We start from the raw sequence: 16,233 nt of genomic DNA on the forward strand, positions 1-16,233 counted from the left end.
AAAACTAGGTGTGCAAGGCTTCAAAGGATATGAATCTATTGAAAGATGTTTTATAACATTACAATACCACAGTGATCTATAACTAAATGGTTTGCAGTCAACAACTTGAACATGGTTCATAATGACACTACAGTATGTATTAATAATGTCAACTAATGAAGCTCAAATAACTCAGAATAGGCAAAACCTTTTAGGGATAAGATGTTCTTTTTCTCAGAGAGCAGAATTGTGAATCTTGAAAGTAACAGATATAAAAGGTAAACTTTAAAGAGAATCTGTTTTTGACTTACGCAGGGTTTAAAGGATTCCTTGCATGGTTTATAAACAATTGAAACAAAAACGGACACTTGTGATCTGGTCCAAGATACGTACTGCTGCAGCGTAACTGAGAAGACTACATATTTTTTAAGGGTTATTTTTAGTGTAGAGCAATACCAATAACGCACAAAAAGGTAAGAGCTAACGCTTGTTTGTAAAAAGGTTATACAGTCTTACAAACTATTAACGTATTATGTATGAGCTGAAAACAGTTATAGAATGTTGCTGCCATCTAGTGGTGGAGTTGTACAACTACACATTATATATCGTTTATATTATAGTCCCCCTTATTTTAGTTTATCTGAAATGCATTACTGTTTATTAACTGTTTTCAGATTTTAGTAAATATATGCTGATGTTATTTGGTTCAGTGTAGAGCGTATACAGTATACAGTACATAGTTTGATAACTATGAACAATGTGTCAGCTTTCAACTAAATCATTTTATGATAAATGAAAAACTGGTATGACAAAGTATCAGAAGTTACAATGTTCTGAATTTGATTTACTCAATATCAGTTTTTCTGTGTCTTTGTCAGTAGGTAGCTGTGAAGATTGTTTGATCCACATCTCATTTATTAATTTTGTGCAACAAGGACAATGCAATACCCAGCCCAGTTCGAGAGGTCCTTCAGAGCTCCCATTGTGTCCTTGAAAGATTCCCATTGTTTAAGACTACCTTGTCTTTAGTCCTGAGATGTCAGTTTTATCATAAAATAAACCCTGCAAATGTGCGCAAGTCCAGCTATAATATGAAACAAGTCTAGGATACATAAAATTAAACTGACCTTGGTTTTCAGAAAATGTTATTACATAATGTAAACTAGATTATGATTAAAAACTAAAATGGGCATCTCTGTTTGAATGAAGACTCTTAAGTCTGTTTCAAAGCTCTTTTCTAGTGCACTGGGGTTTGAGATCTGTCCTCTAAATCACTGCAGGAAGAGCGATTTTTAAAAAAAAAGCATTACAACAAATGCTCTTGCCTTTCTTTTCCATGCCACATCCTGGATCGTTGCTGCTGTGTTACCGGTTTGACAATGTGGGCGATAATCCTGACTCTATCAGTGCACTAGAACGGACATTTTGAAAAGAGCTTTGAAACATTCAAAACAAAAGTTATAAGTGTCAAAAAGTTGTCAAGATGTTAACAATGGAAAGAAAAGTTACAGGTACGTTATCTACAGTTGTAGCAACACGTGAGGACGTGTAACGCTGTATGTAACACCACTACTTACTCTTCAAGAACAGTCCTGCTTAGTCAGCACATACAGCAATGCTCTATTGGTCTATTGTCACCTTGATCCTAAAATTAATATAATTTTCATGCAAATAGTTTTAATATCATTTAGATACTGCCTTCCATGACCACCATATATATATATATATATATATATATATATATATATATATATATATATATATATATATATATATATATATATATATATAATATTGCATTATATCGACACCTTGTGATATCATGGTATACATCAATTAGTTAATAATGGTGAATTCACTATTGGCTGCCAATTTGACCACATTACGTTATGTCATCCATTTATACGTTATCGCTGATTGTAGTCTTCTATATTATTCCCAGCTTACAAATTATAAGAATCGTAATAGTGGTGCCAGGTCGTACTCGTTATTCTCAATAAGTCAAATGAAACCCTCTGTCCAATGTCCTACAAAGGACTTTTAAGAATATGAAATGGGTCCATCCCCATAAAAAATTTTCCTGAAATTAACATTTTTATTTTAGATTACTGGAATTGATTTTCATTTCAAATGAATCCACCTCTGGGCAATCGTGCCAACTTGAGAATGTGAAGCAATATATTTCACTGGCTAAAATACTTGATTCAGTTTCAAATGAAAGGCATGAGGCATTACTATTCCGCAAGACAACAGGCACATGGAAATTGCATTGACTGAAGGGAAGTTAAAGTTAATTTCCACAGCCTTTGAAGTACTGTGTTTCTTTTAAAATACATTTTTTATTGAATGATATTTAGAAATAAACATAATTGTTACATATAAAGAATTTAGAGGGTTTCTCAATTTCACTTTTGTATGGAGTGTTTCATAAAACAAGACGGTAAGGCAATTTCATGCTTGAGCCACTGAGCTGAAAGATACACGTGTGACAAATCAATGATAGTAAGAAGGGGGCTTTTTGAATGAAAGTATATATCAGAAAGGTAATTTGAAGCAAAAACATACATTGTGACACCCAACCCCATATCGTGTGACAACGAACCCCAGTACAGGGCAGGTTGTCACGGATGACTAGGGTGACCACCCGTCCCTAATTGGGCGGGACAGTCCCGAAATGTAAGGATCAAGTCCCGGTCCCGGGCTTAATACTTCCGGGACGGCATTTGTCCCGAATTCGTAGACACAGTGCAATCTTACAGTTTAGCGCCAGTCAACCCATAGCATATCTGAAATTAAAGCGCTTCATAGCACCGCCCCTGCCGCATTATTTTGCAATGCCTGACACTCGCTCAAGCGCCAGTTAAAAAAAAAAGTATTTTATCCCGGCGCGCTCCCATTAATCTTTCACATGGTACGCACAACTAACCACACCGACATCTCATCTCATGTCATGCCGATAACGACTCTGCATCAACATGCTGTAAAGTGTTTCAGTCAGATTGCTACATTTCTGTTCTTTCCTGAGTTTCTCTTTTTGAAAATGAATAAACACACCGGGCTGCCATCGAGACAGAACAGCAACTACAGTGACAGCCAAATAGACATCAATTTGTAGGTTGTTATTCTTCAATAACCAGGAACAGAACCTCTCAGCTTGTCACCAGACTGAGACGGCTCTTTTGTACAGCGGTATCGGCGCTATGCTTCAGTGCAAGAGGTCCCTGGGTTCGCGGCTGCCCCTCTGCCTCTGTGTGGATTGCCTCGACCTGTGTGACTATTTAAACCTCAATAGTGCTGGTTTAAGACATACTAAAATTCAACGACAAACACTTCAACTAAAGTATTTTAATATGTTCAACAGTAAATGTAAATGATGTACTTCAGAAAGGACTTTTACAAACTAGGGTCATTCCTCAATACCATGGATATTCGATAAATTTGTCTTGCAGCATATTTGCACTTTCCAGGCCATTAACCTAATCCTGCTGTGTGTATGCAACAGCAGAAATAGATTTACCAACTGAAGTGTGAACATTATCTTACCCCCGTTAAAGCACTGGTTGGCAGTCTGCATTGCTGTTGAGATGAATAACTGTTTTCATTTAGAACACTGAATACTGATGCAGTCAGAAACCTTTATGACATGATCTCAGCAGGAAAAGCGACTGAAATGAGAACCAATATAGTTGCAACACTTGCTTGCAGATGACAAATAAAAAAGTATACCCTTTCTTTGTTGTAGTTTATGAAATAATCCCATGCACTTCCTTAGGCCTCATGTGTACAGTTTGTTGCTGTTTCAAATCCTAGGCATGTTTACCTTAGCAGTGTCTTCAGGGTTAATGCCTGTTTCTGACTGCTGAGAAGGTCTAGCGGATCATCACCCGAATAGATGACTCCGCGGTACTACTGCATACCACTAACTGAGAGAGTTAAGGTAGGGCTAGGGAAAGGGTTTAAAATAACTAAGATAGATTTTTTGTTTGTTTTCTTACTATTTATTATTTAAGATGTGTAAAGTAAATTACTAAATTAATTAAGAGTGGGTCATTTTATATGCATGCTGAGACCAAATAAAGGTCAAAGGTTAAATTTCAGGGTAATACATTTTAATATCAATTTACATATTTGTTCTCACACAATTTTTGTCTGAAAAAAATGATTGTACATTGAATTGTTTTGTGAACTTTAGCAAAGACATACCTCATTGTTTTTTTTTTCATATAACTCTTAAAAACACACACACGTGTGTGTATGTGTGTGTGCGTGCTTTCTTTAGCATTCGATGACATACAGAAAAAACAAAAAAGTAATTTGGTGACCTTTCATTTTTATAGCTATTCTTTGCAACAAAACCAAAAAATGCATGTCTCCTGGAAAAAATATTAAGATACTGTAGCGTGCACGGGGGAAGGCAGCAGTAGGGCTGGTAGGTGACGTAATACACACAATGCTATTTACCATGTACCACCTCCCGCTGTAAACACATCTCAATATTGCGTGCAGCTTTAGCCAGTTTCAAAACCACGATTCTGCCTCAGTGTGCCAGAAATACGCAGTTGTGAAGTCAGTGTGTTATAAAAGCTGCATGAACTATGTGCATAAATCATGCAAGTGCGCTCTGCAGCACTGGCAACTCGTAATAAAGTAGCCAATAAGCGGCGTGCAGTTGCTAATATCAGAATTCTATTTGGATTATGTATGTGGAACCGGATTGGTTCCTGGGAAAATGTTGTTATTAACCGAAAGTTGTCTTTATCAGGGTTGCTAATAACCGACATCTCGTCATTCTCGTCATTTTACTCCCTTCTGTTATTTTAGTTATCATAACGGCATTTTTTTTTAATTGTTGGAAACAAGAACATATATGAATGCTATACAAACCCTGGAATCTCATTCGTCATGAAATTACTAAATTAGTGATACGGGCATTGCGAGAGACAGTCGTTTTGTTACTATTCGGAATTACTCTGATGGGGTCCTGAATAATCAGGCAGCTTGAGGACAGATTCTTTTTGGGGCCTTTAAGTCCTGACGCAAGGGGGACACGTGTGTAAAACCTGCTAAGATGTCTGATTTGCAGATGAGACTTCTGCGGAAGAAAATCCAGAAGAGAAACGACAAAATCAAGAAACGAAATCTACAGGTCAAACAGAAGCAAGAGGATGGTGATGGTAACAATCAATAACTGGTTTAGGTTCAAGTTGTCGGTATTTAGTCTGTGACTACATTGGCACGCAACAGGAGGCAGAACAGACATGCGTCTTCTTGTCCGACTCAGTAAAAACACTCAGTCTGTGTTTTTTATATGTATCTAAAAATAGTGAACCGTTTAAACATACCTTTATTGTTAATTGTGTTTTTTTTTATAATTTTGTAAATAATTTGTATGATAAACTTTTGTTACTACGACATTTTAGTTAATGATGAGTAGTATTTTAACGTATTCCAAAATACTTAGACCTTGTTGTTAATTAGTACGTTCAGTGTAATCTGTGAGGTGTAAGCTACGTTTTCAAGACGATAACTAAGCCATTACCAGTAATTTAGCTTAATAAAGTTAAATCGCATTCGTACGACCAGGTTTTTACTGTGTCTCAGTGCAAATCCGAGTCAAACAGTGTCTGCTAGTGGTAGTCGTGTAAAGTTTCAGTTGCAGTCCAATCCTTTAACTATTCTGTGTTGTCGTGTTAGGTTTGTAAAATGTTTACCTTTTTTTTGAGTTGGACATCTTAACGTTGTGTGTATGCCATGTTGCTTTTTTACAGAGAGCAGCAATATTTTGGCAGAGACCACCCCTGAACTGAGCAGCGTTGCAGTGGAGTCGACTCGGGAGACGGTGGCTGTAAAGAAGCATAAAAAGTTGAATAAAAACAAGGCTAGCGTGTCTGCAAATCCCCAAACGCAGAAAGTGAAAAATAAAAGAAAATGTAATAATGAATTGGACGAAACTGGTAAGCTGTTTTATTTGTATTATAAAAATATACATATAGGCGCCAGTCTGGTCCAGGGCTTGTAACCAGAAGGTCACAGACTGAATTGGTGTGTTTCCCTGAGCAAGTCACTTTACCTCCTTGCACTTGATCCTGTGGATTAGATGTTAAATCAGTGTCCTATTGTAAGTGACTCTGCATATAATGCAGTTCACATCCTACCTCTGTAAAGCGCTTTGAGATGATGGTCCACTGTGAAAGGTGCTATATAAAGTAAAGATATTTTTAAATATATACACTGCCCTTAAATATTTACTGTAGTTAATTCAGTGCCAAAACTGAATTCTAACATATATTTCAAGGTGACCACAATTGTAATATTGTGAGATGGGGACCCAGGAGCTATTCTGCTGGTTTGACACGGGATGATGAAGTTCAATGTTCAGGTTGAATTTAACAAGGCTGGAGTTTTTTGGTGACCATCTTTTCATTGTAAACTGGTGTTTAGCAAAGCCATGCAATTGCCATGTAAAGCAACCTGTGGCATGTTTGAACATTTCATTGCTTTTTGTGCACACATGGCAAGTCTGATTTGCCAACTTTTTGCCCCAAATATAGCCTATTCGTAAAAGCCATAGTGCGTGTTGACCGGTACGGCATCATGTTTGTTTCAGGTTAATTTTAAACACATCTTGAACACACATGTATTTCATTCCAGAAACAAAAAAATATAAAGAAGAGGAGGCAGCAGTGAACACAGAAGATGCTCATGAAGATTCAGTAGAGGCAGAAGGGAACTCTGACAAGGAAGAGAAATCAGAAGATGAAGGGGAGGATCAGCCACAGTTACCATTAGGGCTAACAGGTACATGTGCCACATTTACATATTTCATGTTGAGATTTGAAAAATGTAAAATAGGCATGAGTGTTGGATATGCGCTGCTTCAGTTATGTTGATACAGTACAAAACTGATTAATCATTGCGTGCTCTGTTAGATTTGAAATAATCTTTGTTCTATTGTGGGGTGGGGGGTAACTGACAATAACATAGCTAAAACTCTAAGCCTTGCCACATTAATGCATTAGTGCAATAGTATATTTTTGGTTTGGTGCCTTTGTCCTAGGAACTTTGTCACCCCACATCAGCTACAACTATATATTTTTCTAGTACTGTCTTAACCTAGTTTTTTTTTTTTCCCCCCCTTCAGGTGCTTTTGAAGACACTTCATTTGTCTCCCTCAGTAACGTTGTCAGTGAACACACATTGAAGGGAGTTAAAGATATGGGTTTCGAACATATGACTGAAATACAGCACAAAAGTATTAGACCCCTGCTGGAAGGCAGGTGAGTTCTGAAATGCTTTATTTACCAATAATTTATTGGTATGTGTCATGTGATCTATTAAACGTATGTAGGTTTAGTCATGGTTTTGTGTTCACCGGGGTATGATGGTGGGTGCTCGTGCAAAAGCATGAGCACCCACCCTCAAAGCAGTTGCATTGACCATCGTGTCCATGCTAAAATCTTGGCAAGACAATGTATAATCTTGTTTTTCTGTTTTAATGCAGAGATGTTTTGGCAGCTGCTAGAACGGGCAGCGGAAAAACTTTGGCATTTCTTATACCTGCCATTGAATTGATCTACAAATTGAAGTTTATGCCTAGAAATGGTAAGATCTTTCTTTACAGTTACATGTTTGACCGATGGTTTAAGGCCCTGTCATTTGGGTCTGCTTTAAAGTGAGATTAAGTTATTTACTGCCAGTGCTGAAATTAAATACTGGTGTATGATAGTCAAACTCTTATGTTAGAGAAACATTTCTTTGCTTCCTTTTTAATTAGAAGTATTTTTCCTTTTGTTGAGGAAATACATTATGAATGTGGCTATATCCCCATATGCCCTAGGGATGGAAATAAAACTGCCATTGCAGAACAGTTTCTTCCATTCTGGGATAAATAAGTTCAGATGTGTCCAACTTGGCACATAGTAAAACCTCCATGCCATCACCTGTCATGCAGTTAAGACGTATTGTCTGTTGTTAGGTTTGAGTACTTAATTTTATCTTAGATAAGATTAAATCTGAAACCTTACTTAAAACATGAATGTATTTGTAAGGTATCGGTCATCTATATGTGTGATAGCTAGATATATTTTATAAAATATTATATAGCATTGTATTTCTTTTATTGTACAGGCACTGGGGTCCTCATCCTTTCACCAACTCGTGAGTTGGCAATGCAGACATATGGGGTGTTGAAGGAATTGATGACACACCACGTTTACACCTATGGCTTGATTATGGGAGGCAGCAACAGATCAGCTGAAGCACAGAAACTTGCAAATGGAACCAATATTCTCGTAGCAACTCCAGGCAGGCTGCTGGACCATATGCAGGTACGATACCTAGGAATGTGTGTCGGGGCATGACTGTGTACTTGCTAACAGGATTTAAAACTGTTCTTCACCTCCTAGCATATAGTTTACACTACCCCAGCACTTTTTATAAATGTAACTTGTTTTCAAAGTAACACTGCATTGGTTTGCATTGACTTTGTAATGGTTTTCCCCTCTAGAACACACCAGGTTTTATGTTCAAGAACCTGCAGTGCCTGATCATCGATGAAGCAGATCGTATTCTAGATGTTGGATTTGAAGAAGAACTAAAGCAGATTATTAAACTTTTGCCAAGTATGTCAAGCTGTTGTGTTGCTACATCTTAAGTGTTTAATTTTGGCACATCTGCAACTTTAAAATGAAAATGTTTGTGTACTGTATTGCATTTACCATTTTTTGTACGAAAGTTATGTCCAATCTTGTCAAGTGGTTCCAAGGACTCATCTCTTTAATATTAAACTTTTATAACAGTGATTTTTCATTTATTTTCATTTTAGAACGTAGACAAACTATGCTTTTTTCTGCAACACAAACTCGCAAAGTAGAAGATCTAGCCCGTATTTCCCTGAAGAAAGAGCCTTTGTATGTCGGAGTTGATGACAACAAAGATACAGCAACTGTTGATGGTCTGGAGCAGGTAAGGGCTTTGGGATAGCCATCATAAAATCTGAGCAATTGTGTGTTTTTATTTTTAACTTTTTTTGCAGGAGAAAAGCACTAAATTTTTATTTAATTTTTAAACATGGGGGGGGGTTCCATCCAATTAAAGCGCTTCCAGTGGGAGCGCAGGATGAGTCATACAGCTTGGACGGTGCTGGTTCACCTCACGCTGTGGAAAGGGGCCGAACTTTGCTGGGGACTCCGAAGGGGTGTCACATTGGCTCTGATGCTCCCGGGGTGGGGGTGGGGGGACGACGACGACGACAACGGGCAGGGATTTCTTCTCCTCATCGCAACAGCGTACCCCACTAGCCAGACACCGAGCACATTCACAGTGGATAAAAAGCAGGGTTAATCGCTAATCATTTTCTGTTATGGGGTAAATTGTGGGCAAACAATTGATAGAAAATGTAGTTTAAAAAGGCCTTACTGACACTCTATCTGGTTATCTTTTTCAGGGCTATGTAGTGTGTCCATCAGAAAAAAGATTGATGTTGCTTTTTACCTTCCTGAAGAAGAATCGCAAGAAGAAGCTCATGGTGTTTTTTTCCTCCTGCATGTCTGTGAAATTTCATTATGAGCTGCTGAACTACATTGACCTGCCAGTAATGGCAATTCATGTGAGTAAATGTGTTATCACTAAAATTCTGACAACATATAGGATTAATTCTTGCTGTTGTTTCTACAAGTTTTGCTTGGTGCAGGATGGAACTGAAAAGAATATCCAGCTACGGAAAACTTAATTATCCCAGCAGGACTCCATTCTTATTCATAAAAAAGATGGATGATAATAACATTGATTAATAATGGTGTATAGTCTGTTACTTTTCTACTTTGATTACATAATACAAAATATTGTAGTATAGTTTCTATTCTATATTATACACCATCACAATGTTTACAGCCAATCAGATCACTTAGTTGCTATGGGATATGTCATGATACGCTAGTGTTTTATTTGAGTAGCGAGCAAAGTAAAAAGCAAAAATGTCCACGTTTATTCGGTTATCCAAGGGTTAACACTCTTTTTAAAGATATGTTTTCTACAAAGTATTGGTGTATAATAGTGATTTGTTTAAGTAAAGTGAACTTAGAAGTAATATTCCAAATTCTAAAATAAACAAATAACACCGTGTAACAATTTTTTTTTTTGTTCCTGGGTAGTAAGTGTTATTTCCTAATTGCTTATGCCTCAAAAGTATAGAAAATGGCTGTTATTCCCCACAAACTTTGCTTTTGTGACCAGGACAGGTAAATTTCAAAATATCACTATTTCCAATGGGAAAACGGGCAAATGTGTGTCTTCGTTCATAGTCAGAAAAAAACAACATATGAATCCAAATTAACATGTATTTATACTAAAGTGATAGAAAAATGACTACAAAAGATTTAGAAGTGAGTAGTTTTTCGAGATTTACGATTTATAGTGTAAATTGTGAATGAGAAGACACATTCGGCCGTTTTCTCATTGGAAGTAGTGATATTTTAAAATTTACCTGTCCTGGTCACAAAAGCAAAGTTTGTGGGGAATAATAGCCATTTTCTATACTTTTGAGGCATAAGCAATTAGGAAATAACACTTACTACCCAGGAACAAAAATTGTGTTACATAGTGTTATCGCTTAACCCTTTTGCGGTCCTATGTCAGACCAGGTCCGACATTGCAGTTCCCTTTCCAGTCCGATGTCGGACCCTGTCTGACATTATCAAAAAGACGTCAAGCACAGGTCTCTGGTAATTTTTTCTCCTGAAAAAGCTGAGAAAACCTTTCAATGGTCAAGTGAGACTGATAGCCAAATGAAGCAGAAAAAAGGGGCATATCTGATAGCCCCATGCACCCTATAGATAACATGGACATAAACAAGAGAGAGAGCTGTTTCTGCATCCAGGGCTCAAAGAATATGAGACATTTGCAGAGCTTTTTGAGATGTTATAGTAATATAATAATGACTTGGATCGCATTATTAAGGAGTGGTGATATATCAAGTGATCAGGAGAGGATTTATCAGTATGCATGTCTATAAAGGGGTATATGAAAAATACAGCGAACAAATGGTGGGGCTTGGCTGGAGATGCAGTGTCCTTTTGCAATTCGGTGCCTTGTTAAACCAGTTTTATTCTGAAAAATATATTTTAAACGGTGAGTGTGAAAATAAATTGGACCTGACGAGCGCTGAATAAATGGACCGCTAACGATTAAACGAAACTTGCACCATGATAAAATCTGCCTTTCACAAAATATAGTTAAGTTGCACTTCTACTGGACACTATCGGCTGGTCATTCTGTGAAAATGTTATGTTTTGTTATGGTTGTCTATACTGGACTCCTGGAAAGCAAAATACTTTTTTATGAACTAACTTCTGTGTACTGGGATACACCCATCACCAAGGAAATACTGGGAAACATTGATCTGATATCAGTAACTTGACAAGCTCTATGGAATGAGCGTGAAGCGGCTTTCCTTGAAATATACTTGTATATAATCGTATTTGGTGTTGTGTGCTACATGTTTACAGCCTCCACTGGTATTAGAAGGATAATTGTCAAACTGAGGAAGAAGTGTGTACACCCAAATTTGTAAATCTACTGTTAGGAGTAAAAGATTAGAGCATACTCAGCATGTTTGAAGAAAATACTGTAGATATTCAAATGTATTATTGTCTGTTTCAGGGAAAGCAGAAACAAACAAAGCGAACCACCACATTTTTCCAGTTCTGCAATGCTGATTCTGGAACATTGCTGTGTACGGATGTAGCTGCCAGGGGCCTTGATATTCCTGAAGTGGACTGGATAGTTCAGTATGACCCTACTGATGATCCTAAGGTATGGAATGGAGTTGGCAGTGATACCACATGACAAACAGTCTGCCTAAGCATCATTAGTACGTGGGGGTATATAGGTGTATCATTTAAATGTATTTTTCTTGAGTAAGAACCGTTTAATTTACATAACATTGCTGGTTGCATCATTGTGGCGCACATCCTGCTCAGTGGAGTGGTTGCATAAAGATTAATCATTCTGTAGATCAAGGCAATATTCATTCATACCATTTCTACTGTAGATTGTAATAACCTGTTAAACAGGGGGGGAAAAAAGACAAGGGCTGAGGTGATCCATATTTCATTTTGCTTTGTAATAACCTGCTCATCTCGGTATGTAAAGTTTTATGGTTTTGTTTACAGGAATACATTCATCGTGTCGGTAGGACAGCCAGAGGTATTAATGGCAAAGGACATGCCCTTTTGATTCTTAGACCCGAAGAACTGGGTTTCCTGCGGTACCTCAAGCAGGCTAAGGTAATCATGAAGCTCTTCAAATCTATACTGATACTGTAACTATGTTTGAACAGTTTCTGTGTAATGTAGTAATGTTTTAATGTTTTTCACAGGTACCACTAAGCGAATTTGAATTTTCCTGGAGCAAGATTTCTGACATCCAATCACAGGTTAACCTTCATATACTTTTTTTTTTTTTTTTTTTTCCATTAGTTATTGGAGGTTTGGTTTGTTTGTTTTTGAAAGTTCTCTCATATGGATTGGTAGAATCCTAGTGGTCCTGGGAAACCCTATATTGTAAATGTGCTATTGGCTGGCTTTATTAGATATTGATCAATACTGATGTAGGCAACATTGATGCATGTTTTGCTTTTAAAATGGTGGTGTGGTTTCATAGCACGGGATTAGCTGTCCAGTGTTTTGAGTAAGTTTTAGTTCTCATCTGTCACACAGTTGTGATAAGTATATGAAGCTTGTTTAATGCTACAATGGGGCAAGTAGGACACCTTCTATTCTAATTTGCTGTTTATATATGGGGATATCATCCATTTTATCTGGAGATATATATATATATATATATATAGTTGACATTGCATAGGGTCTTTTTTTTATAGTCTAAGTTATAGATCTGATTGGTGTCGGCCGATATGGATAGATAACCGTCAGCTATCGATTACGGCCAAGAAAATCTTGTTGGTGCAGCCCTAATATATAATTAGTATAATATGTTAAATTAGGCTCCTTGAGTACAATAATAAAGGTAAATCTTCTTGATACACAAGTCTGGTTTTATAAATGTAGATTGTGAGAGAGAACCCATTATATGGGTCTCGCAGGTGAAAGATTAAGCAACGTTAGGTGGAACAGTGGTTGAGTTTTATGGCAGCCTAATGGATTTTGTATTGTGATAACAATGTGAATCATTTTTCTCTTTTAGCTTGAGAAACTGATTGAGAAGAACTACTACCTGCATAAGTCTGCTCAGGAAGCTTATAAAGCCTACATCAGAGCGTATGATTCGCATTCACTCAAACAGATCTACAGCGTCGGCACACTGGACCTTCCTAAAGTCGCCATTTCCTTTGGGTTCAAAGTACCTCCATATGTGGATCTCAGTATCCTTTTCACTGTGACAGTAATTACATGCATGTGTGTGTTCGGGGTTGGTATTTTATTTAGTGCTGGGATTAACATTGAATGTTCACGTGCAAGATTTAGGTATTTGCTAGGATATTTATTCATTTGCAAAAGGTAATAAAAGCCATTAACACATTATTTAACATAGAAAAATATTCCAGGTATAAGAATAAGTTGTTGGCCTTATGTCCGTTATCCCCCTGAATTAATTACAAAAGATGCCATACAGCAGTTTCACAAAAAATAGTACATATTGTGTGTGATTTTTGTAATATAGATACACACACACACACACACACACAGTGGACTAGAGCAGATTTTGATTAACATTACTGAGGTTACTTAAGCCAGTGCTTTCAAACCCCTGTCCTGGGGACCCCCTGTGGCTGCTGATTCCCATTCCAACTGAGCTCTGAGTTAATTAGGTCATTAATTGAACTGATAATTTGTTTAATTAGACCTTAATTGTTTTCAACTCTTAAACAGTTGCAGAATTCAAGTTACTTAAAAAAAATGTTATAGCTAACATGAAATCTACAACTGTTTGAGCTGAAAACAATTAAAGATCTAGTTGAGCAAATTCAGGGTCTAGTTTAAGTTCAATTATGAGTCTAGTTAAATGAAAGCTCAGTTGGGTCCTCAGGACTGGGGTTGACCTCTGACTGAGGTCATCTTGTCTGTTGAAGCTCACCTGAACAAGCAAGAGGCAAATTAAGTTTAATAAACATTTACTTGGTTCACATTTTTTTTTGCAAACCAAGGTGCTTTTGTAGAATAAAAAATAAATTGCTGTCCATGCAGTGACAAGTAGCAGTCATGTACACTTGTCCAGGTATCTGTTGCCAGGTCAAGAAAAGCCATGTTTTCCAGCTCTCACGTCAATGCTTTTTGTTCTGTCAGTGTGCTGCTTTTCAGTCCTTTCAGTAATTGCTTTGCGAAAGGGCACCTTGTGCTCTGGTTTAAGGTAACACAGCAACTCAATGAAAGGCTCATCTCCAAGAATACTAAGTGGATACAGTCCCTGCACAAAGAAGCTGATTACTTTGCTTATTATTTTGTCCTTGAAGGGTTGTCTAGTGTGTGGTGTGGTTACGATCTTCTACAGTGAAGTACCTCATTCAGCTGTTTGACGTGTTCCCACAAATTGATGGTACTGCCATAACAGTAGTTTCCTGCAGATTTTACATTGCACAGCATTTTGTTGATCTACATTATTTTTAGTTGCGTGCGGCTCCTGATAATGTGAATAGGAGAAAATATGCTGTGATGCAAATTTACAGTTTCTGTCAATTGTGATTTCTGACTGACATTTTATTTTTGTCTGAATACATGTAAAAAAAGTTAATTGGATATTTTGTCCCAGCACTAATTTTATTGCAGACACGTTTTGTCTACAGTAGGTGTGCTGTAAGTAGGCTATTTATTGATGCAGTAAATCTAAAGATGTTGTAAAAAAAAAAGTTACAGATTTCTTCAATCGTTTGAGTAAAAATAGGCAGTCGAAGTCTTGGTTGCAAAGTTACAACGGAGATTCTTTTAATATGGTAGAGAAAGTTAGGAACTATGTCCCTCTAAGCACAGAGAAGAGACAAATCAACAAACAGTACATTAGTTGGGTTATTGTATTTTTTTTTCCCATGACATCATTTTTTCCTTTAACACAATTGGAAGAAAACAAGTTTCTTTTAGTTAGTTATACAAATCTCTTACCAGCCCTTGAAATTATCTGACTGTCTAGATCCCTGTAAAGGGGCTAGCTTGTATGACCCCCTCATAATCCAACTGTATTTTCTACGCCAAACCTGTGTATATCTAGTTTACTATTTGGGGAAGATGTTATCAATAGGTTTGTAGCTTTGATACAAAACTGGTCTCTCAAAAAGGCAAACGTATTTCATGTTGGGGCAGGCCATCAGGACTTGTTTTTACAGCATTTTCCTGTTGGTCAGTCTTGCTCTAGACAAAAGCCAGGAAATAATCAGCTTCCCTGATTCAGAAGACTAAAACATGCTAATCAGATCCCTAGTCTCATTAGAAATTTAACCAGAACATATTCACAATTTGTCAGTTATATTCTAAGACCTAACAACAATTCATTTATCTCAAAAGGTACTTAGCTGTAAGCTCCAGTGATTCCTTAACCATATGTGCAGCATCATGGATTGTCATGAAGGCACGATGGAACTTAACTGGGTAGACTGTCTTTTTGGGAACAGTTGCATGTTTTAGATGTGATTTGTTCAAATTGCTGATTGCAGTAGGAATAAAAAGCAGAATTTAATTGGGTCATGTTTTTAACACACTAACAATTTTGATTTCATCAAATTTCTGTTTTTGGTTTTTTTTGTGTTTTTGGTTTTTTTTGTAGTTTTACATTTTGCAATCTTCCTTAACCAATTATTTTCAGATGTAAACAGCAGCCAGGGAAAGAAAATGCAGAAAAGGGGAGGCGGTGGTGGATTTGGTTATCAGAAGTCCAAGAACGTGCACAAATCCAAGATCTTCAAACACGTGAACAAGAACAGATCAGACAACAGGCAGTTTGCTCGTTGATTCGAAACTGGAAATTCAGCAGATGCCTAATGCTGAACTTTTCAGACTGAAGCTTGCTTTGCTATATATATATTTTTTTTTTTTGTACCCTTTATCATATTAGAAACACCTCTTGGATATAATACCAGCAACTTATAAATAACAGGATCATTCCCATTGTCTTCTAATGTATACATTTGTGATGGGTAACTATGCTGATAACTTTTTCATCATATTTGATTAAACATACAATCTTGGCAAAAAACTGATTGTGTCATTCTCAGCACTGTTCTTTCAACTGGTGCTTTAGCCATTTGAGATG

At 37.0% G+C, this 16,233-nt stretch overlaps 1 protein-coding gene across 1 annotated transcript; it reads left to right on the forward strand.

Moving 5' to 3' along the window:
* The first annotated feature begins 4,992 nt into the window (after positions 1 to 4,992).
* LOC121323492 (ATP-dependent RNA helicase DDX18-like) lies at positions 4,993 to 16,176 on the forward strand. Its single transcript, XM_041264578.1, has 14 exons — positions 4,993 to 5,153; positions 5,748 to 5,933; positions 6,631 to 6,777; positions 7,121 to 7,256; positions 7,481 to 7,581; positions 8,107 to 8,306; positions 8,486 to 8,600; positions 8,804 to 8,943; positions 9,425 to 9,586; positions 11,638 to 11,790; positions 12,150 to 12,263; positions 12,356 to 12,412; positions 13,180 to 13,357; positions 15,787 to 16,176. Exons 1-14 carry the CDS (start codon positions 5,048 to 5,050, stop codon positions 15,930 to 15,932), a joined length of 1,941 nt encoding a protein of 646 aa, XP_041120512.1. The 5' UTR covers positions 4,993 to 5,047; the 3' UTR covers positions 15,933 to 16,176.
* The last annotated feature ends 57 nt before the right edge of the window (positions 16,177 to 16,233 follow it).

Source organism: Polyodon spathula, chromosome 11, assembly GCF_017654505.1.
Source record: "Polyodon spathula isolate WHYD16114869_AA chromosome 11, ASM1765450v1, whole genome shotgun sequence".
In the NCBI taxonomy this organism is placed as follows: Eukaryota; Metazoa; Chordata; class Actinopteri; order Acipenseriformes; family Polyodontidae; genus Polyodon; species Polyodon spathula.

Coding starts and splice junctions, on each gene's coding strand:
- LOC121323492 (XM_041264578.1), top strand. CDS start 5,048: ATGTCTGATTTGCAGATGAGACTTCTGCGGAAGAAAATCCAGAAGAGA. Junction 5,934..6,630: donor TAATGAATTGGACGAAACTG/GTAAGCTGTTTT, acceptor ATTTCATTCCAG/AAACAAAAAAATATAAAGAA. Junction 7,582..8,106: donor GAAGTTTATGCCTAGAAATG/GTAAGATCTTTC, acceptor TTTATTGTACAG/GCACTGGGGTCCTCATCCTT.